This window comes from Scomber japonicus, chromosome 7 (genome assembly GCF_027409825.1).
Source record: "Scomber japonicus isolate fScoJap1 chromosome 7, fScoJap1.pri, whole genome shotgun sequence".
Taxonomy (NCBI): domain Eukaryota; kingdom Metazoa; phylum Chordata; class Actinopteri; order Scombriformes; family Scombridae; genus Scomber; species Scomber japonicus.
The window spans coordinates 23309725-23324022 of NC_070584.1; the positions used below are offsets into that span (position 1 = coordinate 23309725).

At 38.2% G+C, this 14298-nt stretch overlaps 2 protein-coding genes across 2 annotated transcripts; one reads left to right on the plus strand and one right to left on the minus strand.

Annotated features, from left to right (window-relative positions):
* lsm4 (LSM4 homolog, U6 small nuclear RNA and mRNA degradation associated) lies at positions 1–4351 on the minus strand. Its single transcript, XM_053321986.1, has 5 exons — positions 4242–4351; positions 3576–3617; positions 2699–2797; positions 1834–2014; positions 1–981 (listed from the first exon to the last, which is right to left on the minus strand). Exons 1-5 carry the CDS (start codon positions 4242–4244, stop codon positions 842–844), a joined length of 465 nt encoding a protein of 154 aa, XP_053177961.1. The 5' UTR covers positions 4245–4351; the 3' UTR covers positions 1–841.
* A 510-nt stretch (positions 4352–4861) lies between these two features.
* LOC128361662 (pyroglutamyl-peptidase 1-like) lies at positions 4862–11540 on the plus strand. The gene is made up of 5 exons (XM_053322183.1): positions 4862–4995; positions 7069–7121; positions 8843–8959; positions 9430–9662; positions 10883–11540. Exons 1-5 carry the CDS (start codon positions 4962–4964, stop codon positions 11076–11078), a joined length of 633 nt encoding a protein of 210 aa, XP_053178158.1. The 5' UTR covers positions 4862–4961; the 3' UTR covers positions 11079–11540.
* Positions 11541–14298: the final 2758 nt, after the last annotated feature.

Genomic DNA, 14298 nt, shown 5'->3' on the forward strand with positions numbered 1-14298 from the left:
ACTTTAACAAAAGTTGTTTTATTCTCATGTTCTCATGTAAATAAATTACAACATTGTCTTTTGTTACAAAAATAAAATGAAACCCAACTAACATGACACATGTTGGACTTATCCTCAATGTTGGCCGAAAGAATATGAGAATCTTTTTTTTCTGGAAATCCTAATCATCATCATTATTATTATGTATCATCTTACAAATGCTTTAACAAAGGTTTAATTTCAAGGACTGAATCTTTGTCCCCATGCCGCTGGTCTACGGTTCCACTTGCCGCAATCGGACCGTGCAGCACAGCAGTCAAACGAAAGCGCTGCAAACAACAAAAAGTCACAAAACAACACAAAAATGAAGAGCTCAGTTTAAAAAAAAATACTCATGCAACAGAAGTTGGGGCTGGGTAGTTCTTTCACTGTGAAAACTACACTTCAGGGGACAAGTTGACAAGCAAACAACCACCACGAAAATAAAAACCTAAATCCAGTGTACCAACTGATGAACTGCACTATGTTTGGGTAATAATATCATGTGTGTGTAATCATACAAAAAGTTCTAATATGATACATTTCACAAACTGAGACTGAAGGAGGTCTGCCAGCTCTGACTGATACACTGGTATAAAGGTTATAATAAAAAAACAAACAAAAAAAAACGTTAATACCAACTTACAGACGGTCAATGCTAAAAAAACAAAATCCAGTGCAAATGCACAGTTTCATTCAACTTCTCCCAGTGTGATTTCTGCAGTGGTCACAACACAGCAGAAGGAAACACCAGAGTTTTATCTTCATGTACTGAAGGGAGGAATCGCTCTAAATAACAGGTTGTTTTGGTGCAACGTCAGTGTCAGTGCTGGTTCTTCATCCCCTGCGGTTTGCCTGATTTCTTATCCTGCTGCTGCTGCTGCTGCTGTTGTTGCTGCTGCTGCTGTTGCTGCTGGCCCCGACCAGTACCGGTCATTCCTCTGCCACGACCGCCAAACAGACCTGCAGAGAGAACACAAGAAAGTTAAAGATTATTGGTCTTTAAGTGTGCAGAGTAGAATCACATATCACTCTTATCTCATCTACTAATGAAAGAAACACTGACTCCTATCAGCAGGATCTTTTGACTCTTGACAGTAAAAGTATGATATTAATATTTAAGTTTTGAGGCACAGAAGCGGCTGATATTTGTGGTGAATCCTACAAAAGGTGTGTACACTGAGAAGGAAGCTGGTTGACAAATCTGGACTGTTTCCTGATCTGTACTTTATTCTAACTGGACCCAGATAATCAATCCTCAAGCTCCAGAGCTGACAAGAACATTTTCTTAACATTTTTCATGAGGATGAAAATGGCTAAATTTGTTTTTCACATGATTTTGTCATGTAGTAAAAAGTTTTATAACATCTTTAATTTAAGCTGAGGAAATGTGTGACTAAGAAAGCAGACATACATCAACAGAGAGTGGAGATGCAGACCAGTGAGATGTTTATCACTGCTCTTTAGTAAAACATCTCACATCTCTGAAATGTAAACCTTTCAGAAACTAAAAATATCTTCACTAAAGCTTATCAGCATGTGTTTTTACTGATATGACAGGTGTGCAAACGCTTTAAAACCAGTCTAATGATTAATCAAGGAGCAGAAATGTTCATCAACCAAATTGAAAAATTATAGGATAAAAACATTTTGATGTGTTGTTTAAATGTATTTTGAAGAAAAGCTGTTTGTGCAGCTGAGCAATAAGAGTGTACTATTACTATTCATGATGTGACAGCAGTAACTAACAGACCCCCTATCAACCCAAAAGATGCAAATTCAGCAGTCTGAGCAGCAGTAGGTGTTCCCGCTCACCTCGGCCGGCTCCTCCTCTTCCTTTGCCCTGCTGTTTGTTCTGCTGGGCGCCTCCACGCCCACGACCCTTTGACACCACCTCCTCCTTCACCATGTCGATGATCTCGTCGGGGATTCGCAGGTACTTTATGGTGCTTCCTCGGATGTAGCACTCAGGCATCCTCCAGAACTTATCTCCATCCTGTGAGATGGGGGGAAAAAACATTTACTCATTTAACATTTTGTTATTAAGATTAAGGAAGGAAATTACAAGTCCAGTCTGTGCGTTTAGCCACACATGAACAAACAACTGCAGCATGATTGTCGAAGTGGTCAAGTAATCAGTCAACAGAAAAGTAATTATGTTTATTTATTAAGTACTATTTAATATTATTGTTCAACAAAATTATTAAACATTTAATGATTAAAGCTTAACTAATGCAAAGAGTTGCTGAGCTTCACACATGTGCACCTTAGGTTTTAGATTATTGGTCAGACTTTGTAAGTTTTGAATACAACACAGTAAGGTCTGATACCTTGTAAAGAGGATTATGACATTTTAAAGACTATAAATTACAACCAGGATAAAGCATTGAGAATGTAACAAGCTTCAACCATAAACCACAAAGACTGGATAACTAGAACAAAACAAAAACTTAATAAATGTGTGAATATGTGCACTCTAAAGTGATCTGTTGGATAAAAACATTCCTGTTTCTTAGATTTTCAGAAGGGTGCATTTAAGCTACATCAGCAGCCTCTGAAGGCAACACTACCGCAACAAGTTAACACTGGGTGATCGAATTTTCCACTTTGCTCTCCTGATTGTTGGAAAACTCTGTGTCTACAGTGATGGCAATGAAGTGACAGGAGAGCTCAGCTTTACCCTCGAGGTGCAGATGACTTCTCTCAGGTTGATGTTCATCCAGTTGTCACAGCTGACCAGGTGACCGTTGTATGTCTCTCCATTCTTCAGCTCCACCAGCTGATGAGAGAAAGGACATCACAAAGATACAGTTACATTAGTTTTCTCTTGGCGTAAACAACAAAACACGGCACGGCAATTACAGGCTGCACAGAGTGTGTGTTACAATATCACCAAAAAACAGATACAGGCTTCAGGCGATTACATTTGGATGTTTAGAAGGTCATAAAGGTCAAGATTAGAGGTCGTTTTTCAGATATGTTGAACTAACTTAATCTGAAAACTAAACTGTCAGATCTGAAGCAGCTCCAGCAGGATATTGAACATGATACAGCAGCACTAGCTCTTACCAGACTGCTAAATTAACTTTTTTTTTTTTTTTTTTTTTACACCTACCAAATGGCAAGTCAATGTTCACATTTTTTACCATTGTTTTTTTCTTTTTTTTGGCTGGTGAGTGAAGCAAATCTAGTAGCAACTTTTTACTAGCATTTGACTGGTGGCCTGCGCTAATTTCATGCCCTGGCTCATACACTACTCATACGCAATTAAACATAATTACAGTCAACATAAATAGGAACATTTAAGGCTTTTTGTCAGTTTTACTTAAAATCTGACTGCATAAGTTTTGTATGTTGAGTATGTAAACAGTTCTTAGACATCACTTGGGGATTTTGCGTCTTGTTATTCTGTCGCAATTATTATTTTTACTTTTTGAGACTAAATTATGCATCAGTCAATGAACAGATACATGAACAATAAGGCATTGAAGACATCTGCTCTGTTGTTATTCTAAGATCTGCTCTTTGCCTGCAGACTGAGCTCAGTGTCTCCTCACCATGGGATGGTTCTGGGCAGTCTTCAGCAGTGAGAGGGGAAGCTGCAAAATGAAAGAAAACATGGTCATACACAAAGTTTCATCTAGAATCGACAAACTTCATCATCTACCTAAACAAAAAGTTAACTGACTAGAGCCAGAGCATGGCAAAGGTTAGACCCAATTTTGTGTCATCATTCGTAAATGTCTGGTTTGAACACCTGGAAATAATTACTTTAAGTTTCCAGGTTTACTGATGCACATAAATGAAGTACCCACATTTCACTCATCAATGTTTTATTCTGGTAAATCCAACCAAAGCTAATTATTTGCAACTTTTTCTTGTATTTCTGATTTGAAAGTCCAGACAAGGTTTCAAGGTTTATCGTATGCATAACGTCATGTATACGTACTCGCCCCTGTGCATGACAGAAACTAACCAGGAGAGTTTGAAGTTAAACGTGCATCAGTATCTATACGTTTTCTGTAGCTCTTTATGAAGTCGGCGAGCTTTTAAAAGCGATCACTGTGTGTAAAATATGTTTAATTAAGCTACAACAGCTAACTTAACTTAGCTAGCGTGCTGCTAACTCGGTTAGCAGAGTAGCTGGCGCGCTATTGGAAACCAACGCTTGTCCAAAAAATAACTATCTACGTTTAACCTAAACACCACAGTGAAATACTTACCATTGTGATTGTATGTCTGTGTGTGATTTAGCGTCTTATTTTCTTCCCTGGCCCTCCGATAATACGATTTTACCACCTTCTGGTCTTTTTCTTCTTCTGATGAGTTTCCGGTACTGGGGAGTCGTGTGTGTAATAAGCTGCTGCCCCCTACAGTTCATAACACTCATTACATGGAGCATAGAGGAGTGAGGGGTCTATAATGTCTCTGGTTAAACTTGTGTCTTAATAATTAAATCAAGGATCAGACAATTTCTCTTTGTTATAAAGCTGCGTTCCCATTGACAAAATAATTTAGGAGGTCACAACAGTGGTCCAAAGTGCAACAAGTTGTATGACTTATATTATTTCACCCTGCCAACTAATTGAAAAAACTGATTATTGAAATTGTATCTATCTATCTATCTATCTATCTATCTATCTATCTATCTATCTATCTATCTATCTATCTATCTATCTATCTATCTATCTATCTATCTATCTATCTATCTATCTATCTAATCATTATTCCCATACCTCATCATCAGCGCCTGGTCCCTGACGTCATCGCGTCACGTCGCACGCAGCCTGCAGAAGGAAGGAGCGGTGTTTGGTTTGTTTGGCTGAAAGTCGCCGTCAGCTGCGGAGGGTGTCGGACTCAGTCCATGGTCCTGGTACATAATAAAGACCCCTTTTGAAAAAGAAATAAGGAAGCAACGGATCTCTTCTTCAACAGGACGGGAGATGGACAACAGTAAACGGACTGTGGTGGTTACAGGTTTGTCTTGTGGGTTTGTTATTATTTGGTAGCAGTGTGGTTGAAGTGGTGCAAAAGTTGAGTTGATGACAGCTGCTATCGTTAATGGCGTCAGTGTGTTACTGCTTCACTCCGCTGCAGCTGGGAACTGTTCAAAGAAATGTTTAGACCTGCAATTTAATAACCTGACAGGCTAGGTACAATTGTTATCTCGTATTTCTTATTTCTCTTTTGAAAGGCCATCTCTCTTAAAACAATATACTGTGACATCTAGCCTATGCGAAATTAAAAAATATATTTGATGTTTACAGAATCTCTTCATGCTAAGGATCAATTATGCGATTTGTTACAAAAATAGCTTTATGTTTCAGGGGGTAAGTTAACTAATTTAATCTACTTAAACTACATTAATTCATCAAAAAAAATTGATCAAAGTGATCTTAGACAATTAATATGGTTATCAAAAAACCAAATGGTGCTCATGTCTATCTGTTATGTCCATAAAAGAGTTAATATATGTCTAACAATATATGAAGGAGAAAGGCCTGTGAAAATATTTTAAATATTACTTCCCACTGCAGTAAACACACTTTTTTTTGACAAAGGAAGACTTCCTGGAGTTTTACCTTCTCCATTGCTCTAGTCCATCTTATTTTAAGTAAAGTTTGGCCTGTCCTCTACATCAGTCAGCTTTCCAGACATGTCATTATTGATTTGGACAAACTTTTATTATAAGTAAATGCAATAACCACCTGATTGTGTTTCTGTATGAATATGTCATACTGTATTCAAAGTAATTCATTACATTTTCTTGCTTATTACATATCATTGCATTATGATATGAAAGTGTGTTTTCAGCTGTGTGTTGGGACAGATCTGTCTTTAGGGCTACAACTAACAGTTGTTTTAATTATTGTTTATTCAATTAGTTGTTTGGGCTTTAAAATGTGAAAAATGTGGATCACTGTTTCCCACAACCTTAAGTGATGTTCTCAAATGTCTCTTTATTCCCCACCAATAGTTCACAACTCAAAGAAAATCAGTTTACTATCACAGAAGACTCAAAGCGATTGACGGATTAACATAATACTTGGAAATTAATTTAATAGTTGGCACCTAGCAATATCTGTCTTGGAAGCTGCTTTGCAATTTTATATTTCAGAAAACATGTTGCATCAGTATCCATTAAATGTAGAAAAACCCTAAATGTTGATTACGGTGATGTTAATATAACCCAGGATTGTTTGTGTGTTGTTGAGTGCACAAGCTTCAGTTTTTAACATTTTAATCTGGACAGAGGTACCAGAGCCAGTGACTTGGTGTTTTCAGACACAAAGGCGTGCTGAAGCTAGCTATCCCAGCTGATGGAGGATGTGTGGACTGCCTGGGAACAGCAACCTCACAATAGCAGGCCGGCTGGCAGCTGCCGACCCCTCACTCTGCTCCTTTTCAGCAGTCTGTCAGACAGACAGATCCTCCCTCCACCCAACCCCCAGGGACCCTGCTGACCCCAAGAAGGGCGGTGGAGGGGGGACCGGCTATATAAACAAGCCTGAATATCCATCGTCTGCTGATAGTGATTGATTTTATTTTGGTCATTCAAGGAGAGCAGCACAGTGGAGCACTGCAGAACACAGACATAATACTAAACTGCAACGTCTTGTTGAACAATCCAAAATATATAAAGACATACTGGTTCACATTTTATATCATAAATGAAACATACAGCTCATTTTTGACAGTATGATGCAGTTACACTAAAATGTTAAAAGATATCTACCAATTAATTTATATTACAAGTCAAAAACTACTTTTATTCATGTCATAAAAACAGTGAAGTAGACAGAATTGAGTGATTTCACATTGCAACAATACAGTAAACTGCCAAAGTAGACCTGGCCTTGCACAAGTTACATTTCTATATAATCTCCTATCTCTTTTATCTCCATTTTCACTTCAATTATTAGTCACACCAGTAAGTTTCTCCTCCTGTGAACAAACCAGACTAAGCCTATAATGTGAAAACAACTGGACCGAATGAGATCAGTTCAGTATTATTACAGCAGCTGAAATAACTGGCATGTTTTTTCACAGGTTTTGGGCCATTTGGAGAGCACACTGTCAACGCCAGCTGGGTAGCAGTACAGGTGTGTTTTACCTCTTTATTGCTGTTATATGCACATTCATGAATTTCAGTTTTTTCCTGTTTTTATTAAATGTGACCTGGACAGAAATTAGTACAAGCAAGTTCTTAAATGAAACAGATAGAGCTCTGAGTTTGGGTTTGTTGAGTTGTTGAGTCTGGTTTTAGGTTTGTTGGTGATTCACGTCAGACATTTACACATTTAGGTGTTTTTATACTCAGAAAAGCCACAAAAAGCCTTCCAATCTTGTCCAAAATGCTACATTTCCATTCTGAAAAAAATATACGTTCATCATGAAATGTGGCATGTTTTTAGTAGTGATGGTCTGTATCATCATTTACACAGAGCCATTAATAGTCTTCATGTTGAGTTGTTATAATAGTAATAACATAGGGGCAGGTGTGACTTTTTGTACCTGTTTGTATGATTGTATGTATGGCTACATGATGCTGACCTATCCGCCCTCCTGCTTCACACTGTGCAGCAGTGTGCCGGAGGGGGTCTGTGTCCCTGCTGGAGAACCCCACATGTGGGGGATGATGGTGGTTGTCAGGGTGTCTAGACGAACTTGATAAGGATATTAAAGGCAAACAAAAGGCCGCTTTGTGTCGGGGTCACAGACGTGGTCAAACAAGCCTCTTTTCAATATAAGTAGGGGTCAGTGTCCAGGGCTATTAGTCCTGCAGGGAGATTGGGGGGAGGTGTTGGTCTATTGGCTGTGAATTTGACACAAATTTGTCTTACTTGTAGTGTGTGTGATTGCATCTTTTATTTCATGTTTTTATGGCAGTGTTTCTTTCTCTAAAGAAGGTTGAGTTGATAATGCAAATTTAGCATAAAATTGTGTTGTGAGAATGACAGCGCTGTTTAGATTTAATTGGATTTGGATTATTATGGATTGAAAATATTGTTATAATTTTAGCATAATAAATCTTATGACTTGGTACACTGAAGCAGATGACAGTAGAGGCTCAACTAAGCCCAAGATGATGTTCTCAAATGTCTTTCAGTCCACAACTCAAAGATGTTTAGTTAATTAACATAGAAACAAAAGAAACCAGAATTGTACTAGTTTGAGGAGCTGTAATCAGACAATTTTGAATCAGATAGAATGAAATCAGAATGGTTGGAGATTAATTTTCTGTTAATTGACTTATCAACTAATCATTGGAGTTGTAAATGATACAGCATTAAGTATAATTGACAAAGAAATGAGCAAAGAGTTCAATAGACAGTGAAAGCAAATCAAATAAAAGGCTTGTTACTGTTGTGCTTAAATACTGATACAGATACTTTGTTAATCAAAGTGATTTAGTGCATGTTCACTACATGTGTACTGGTGTAATTTATGACATCACCTCCATCACGTCACATGACCATTTTTCATATATTTGAATCAACATCACTTTGCTACTGATGTGTGCCCTCGTTCACATTTCACCTTAATACATTGTGGTCAGTTACAAATATTTGCATTCCTTATCTCATTTGACAAGTGTGTAGTGAGTATTGTATCATTTGAAGTATTTAGAGAATACAGCTGGTTCCAGTAGTCTTAATTACCACCAACATCTTATAGAATGAACGGGACCACATGCTAAAACAGTATTAGCTGTCATCACTGTAAAATACACAAGAGAAAAAAGACAAATGGCTGTTTTTAAATGCAAAAAAAAAAAAATAACCTAACTCTAACCCTATCCCGTTGCTGTTTGTCCTGACAGGAGCTGAAGAAGCTTGGACTGGGTAGTGAAGTGGACTTGCATGTATACGAGGTTCCTGTAGAGTACCAGACAGTCCAGAGTTTGGTCCCGTCATTATGGAAGCAGTATCACCCACAGGTAGGAGAGCGTGGGGTATGAAACATTGCCAGATGTCCTTAACTATTTATTATTATTTCACTAATAAAGGTGCAGGACAGTAACTCATGTCTGCTTCAGTTCAAGTTTAGATTGGGTTTTAATGCCACTGATCTCAGTTCTGTAAAATGCAAATGTCAGTCAGATATGATACATGCTGCATTGAATTAAATGACATACGATTATCACATTATGCAAAAAATGACTGGATCAAGTGTTGCTTTGATAAATGCGTTAACTTTAGTACATTGGGTTTCAAAAAGGTATATTTTGGCTCCAGGTTAGTAGTTCTTGGTGTGAGATCTGTTGTTTTGTTGGTTAGTTAAAATAGGTCACAGGTCCTTTTTTTAAAGACACACCACATTCAAACAAACAGAGAGGTCATAGCCACAGTTATTTAAATGCAAGACATTGTTTATTCTGACTTGTGTTTGTTTCATTTTGTTTTCCAGTTGGTAGTTCATGTTGGAGTCTCAGGTATGGCCACCACTGTCACGTTGGAGAAGTGCGGCAGAAATCACGGCTACACGGGTCTGGACAACAGCAGCTTCTGTCCTGATTCGGCGTGCTGCATTGTGGGAGGCCCAGACTGTATCGACTCTGTTATTGACATGGAATCAGTCTGCAAGAGAGTAACCGCCTCTGGGCTGGGAGTATGTGTGTCTGTCTCCTTGGACGCTGGAAGGTAATTGTTGTTGTTTTTTAGACTTCATATCTGTTTCAGCTGTTGAGGGGTAAAGACGATATGAAAATGCCTAAAAGCTGTACTGAATCAGTATTTATTCAACATGATGAGGTGAAACTGCCTTTAAACCAGGAGTAAAGTAAGAATTGTCTCTGTTCAATATGTGAAAACTGAAGCTTGGGAGAAGTGTGCACGTGTCTTTATTGAATACTACCACTGGGGGGCAGCAAATTCTACATCTAAATGAGTTGCTTTAAATTGAACAGAAAAGTCAAAATTGCAAATGTTTTTGTAAAATCCCAAGAGTGTATAGGCTATGCAATGTATCTCAATTACATATTATTGATTTAATATCCCACTGCTAATTTTTGTGTGGAGTAATTTAACATTTATTTAAAACGATTAAATGCCTTAATATATAACCTCTTATTGATGGAGCAGTCATGTCTCTTTGTCATGATAGATTTTGTCATGGTGGAACAGTATATTATTAAAGCTTGGGACACTATCATAGCTTTATTACTGTCTATACAGCTGATGCACATACTGCTCTGGTTGATATGGTGATCTATTACAGGATGGCTGCTACAAACAGTGAACTTGTTGCCATGACTGTAAATGTTGACGTTATCTGTCTCATAAACTGAAGATATAGTAACAGTGTCAGTGGAGGAACACTTGCTTTGTTAAAAATGTTCAAATTAAGAACATTAACTCATGTCTCTGAGCTCTGGCTGTTAAGCTGTACTATTTATTTCTAGTGCAGACGTGCAAAGACTTAAGGCGCCTTTAGACTGTGACTGCACAATATCAATTTGAGGCTGTCAGATTGTGTGCTGAATTGTAGCACTATGATGTAAAGTTTATGAAAGCAGAGGCACGTCAGAGGCACGTCAGTCATCTGTACTGCTCTGATATTTTGAAAATGTAGCCACAGAAACAAAAAGTCACAAACTTGTTTTCCATTTCTCTTCCATCCATGGTTTGTATGTGTCATGGATGTATGTAGGAGAACAAGAGTGTTTTTCTCTAAACTTTCCTTTTCTAACCCTAAACCAAAAATTTGAAGGTTGTCAATTTTTGTCTCAGACAGCCCAAAAATCACAATGTAAACAGGTCTTTACTTATAAATATGTCCAGTAAACAGTTTTTATTGTGTGTTCTGTTTCTTGGATCCAAAAGTCTTCATTCATTTGATGCCATCCTCTCTTCCTTTACAGGTATCTCTGTGATTTCACCTATTACACGTCTCTGTACATGAGTCACGGCCGCTCTGCCTTCGTCCACGTGCCTCCTCTCGGAAAGCCTTACAGCGGGGAAGACCTAGGCCGTGCGCTGCAGGCGATCATTCAGGAGATGCTGGAGCTCCTGGACCAGGCTGAGAAGAAGATCCACTGCCAGCAGCACTTCCACTAAGTGACCTCTAGATACCGACCAGCCTCTCCAGCCCTCACCACACAAGAGATATTGCACTTAACCACAAGTAGCCAAACATCTTCTTTTTTTAATTGTTGTCTTGACTTGGACATAATGGAAACTTCAGTGTACAGGATGTTTTCAGTGTTTGTCTCTCTCTGTCTTGATCTCTGGTTCTTGTTTTGCTAGGTCTGATTCGGTTATTTTTTAGGGTGATTTCAACACCTGCCTTTTTATTTCGGTTGAATGGATAACTGGTTCGTTTACCTCCTTGGTGGGTTTCTTTTGGGCAGGTGTTTACACGTGGGTGGGGACCAAAACAACTGGACTGAGACCTTGTCAAAGTGGCTCACTCAGTTCGGTTACAAAAGAGCTCCAGTACGGTTCGTTTGTGGTATGAATGTGATCCGTCCTAAATCTGACCCAACTGCAGGAAGCATTGTGCTTTTTGTGGATTCAACTAGTTTCCTTCACCAGTTACTGCGCATTATGCTCCCTTTTTCACTTCTTTGCATTATATTAAGCGACACATTGTACTCTAGAAGTGGTACTCTAGAAGTTACCTTGAAGTGTGTCAAATGTGCCATTCTGCTTGTATATTTGGCCCAGACGACTGAGCCGAATTATCCATATATCACATTGAATGATGGATGGATAATTGGCACCAGCCATTTGCCATGCTGGGGGGCACCAATGTGAAAAAAAAACATTTACAAAGCACATGATTGAGCTTTTATTTAACAGTTGAAAAGTAGCTGCTGCTGTGCATCTTTCTGCACCATGGAGGCCAGGTGAGGAGAGGGAGATGCTGTTTATTTCAGTAATAACAGTAGTACACTTCATTTCTGATAGAGAATATCTTCAAAGATCATTGTACTAACCCAGCCTTCTGTGTGGTACAAGTGCACCTTCATATCCGTCCATATATTTCTTTTATTTTCTGTCTTTTTTAAATATTGTAGCCAATCTCCTGGAAAATGTTCCTGGAAAAACAAACTCTCCTTTCTCCGTCCTCTAACACTGTGAGATTTCTGACCAATAAATGGAGTGACAGATCCCACGTGACAAACCGAACCAAAGATGATTGGGACCGAAGCAAAGGTGTGTCTCCCAACGGTGAGAAGATAAAATTGGAGGCTCAAGTTCAAGGTCACATTGTAGAATAAACTTTTGTCCCGCTTCAAGGAACATTAAACTTGTTTTTGGAGTTAAAAATAGCAAAAAGATTTCCACGTACAGCTACTGCAGCGGGTCTGGATGTGGTGGATATTTCACACTAAAAGCCTAAATGTGACTTCTATTATTGCACCTTATAGGGTTAGGGTTACTGAAATGGTTATAGAAGTCACATTTGGGTTAACTGCTCAATGTCTTAAATTTCTTTCAGTGTCACTGAGCTTCACCACCGGATTTATTGTCAAACCCCCCCCCCAAGGTTTTTATTTCTGTTGATGTAACTTTAATTCACAATATGTTGCAGTCATCAGATTATCAGGGTGTTTGCACCTGTATGTCTTTTAAATGATTAATGTACGTGATACATTATGGTTTATGTAGAAATGATGTAGCAGTAACTGTTTGTTCATTTCAGTTTCCTTCAGATATTATTTTCCCAGCTGCTTTAAAACCTAACTGTGCTGTTTTATGTTTGATGATTAATTGTTTTTTTGTGTCTTTTTTCTTTATAAGAAGTTGTGAATTTTGCCTTCTTTTACAAAGGTGATTTAAATCAGGGAACGGGTTGGTTCCAGCTCATATTCCCCCTTTTTGTTGGCCCAATCCTGACATGAAACCACCAAATCCACCCCTCTGAGATCTGACCCCAGGCTGTGCAATATTATTTTACAGATCTCAGGTTCGTGTGATATGGGTAATTCATGTTCTATTTTATTGAGCCTACACAATTATTTGAGAAAATATTAAATACAGAAAGTCTCAGATAGCATGAAACAGAAGCTCTTCTTGTTTCAACCCTTAAAAACTAAAGCTCATATACATACAACAATATCTTATCTATCTATATCTATTAATGTTGTTTTTAAAGGAGTTTTTCCCCACTAATTGTAATTCTCTATGTGAGGTATGCTTTATAGGTGAATAATGCTTTATTATCTTTTATTTGTTGACTTGTTAAACTAACTACAGCCTTCATTCAGTGTGTGATGATGCCACTCCCAGGTGGAAATGCTCTGTTTTATGGCTTTTTTTAATTGGCTTTTCTTCCATTTCACACTGTACACCAGCGTTTCCCCAACTGCTGAGTCAACAGGACAGACCACACCACCTAACATGACTTCTCTGAATGGTCTACATACTGATTTTAGAAAACTGTGGACCCCCAAGAAACTGGTCTGTCTTTGGGGAAACTTGGATCTAGATGTTTTAGCTAGTCGTAGGAAACTAAATGAACACTGTGTCGTGTTGCAGCAGTGGCCTTTCCCAGAGCTCTCAGTTACGTTGTATGTTGTTTTTTTTGGTGGGGTTTTTTTCATCAGAGTTAAACAAGTTGCTGCCAGTGAGTTTGGGTAAATGATCATTATTTTTAGCTGTGTGCGTCATTTTAATTGCTATTCAGTGCCGTGGTTTTGACCACAAAGTACTATAGTGTCCTGAAGAAATGAGCAGAACAGAATTAAACTTCTTCTCAGATCTAAACTTTTATCTTCGTCATTTATGTTACATCTTTGGTTCTGTGATCTAAAAGCTTTTTCATGGAAATATTGTTTGACGGGCAAGTTTTAGTTCTGAGTCTGCAGGTGCTAATATTTTTCTCTACGTGGCATTGTGGCTGCTTTTGGTTGTGAAGGAGCTGTCCCTAAAATGTCTGTTCACAAATGTAAAAAAAAAACCTCCATATGTGTCAAGTGACCTCTGATCCTGGCTGTCTCCTGTGCCTTGCTGTTGTTTATGTGTGTTTATGAAAAGGCCTTAAATATGCCCAGCAGGTCAGTTCAAAAGATAAATACTGATGCTGTCCAGTCAGATGTGTGGCTACCTCAGAAATACTTTTTATCTCGGTGTGTGCTCTGTTGTATGATGTCATTATGGCTCTGTGATTTACTGTGAGAAGATGTCTCCTGATTCTGACATTAACAAAGCACTGTTACAACAAGTAATCTTGTCTTTTTAAAATGAAAAGCTTTCAAGTAAAGAGAATTAAAAGATTAAAACTAATATCTTTGTCTCATCCTTTTTTTCCAAAACAGAAATATGACAGATT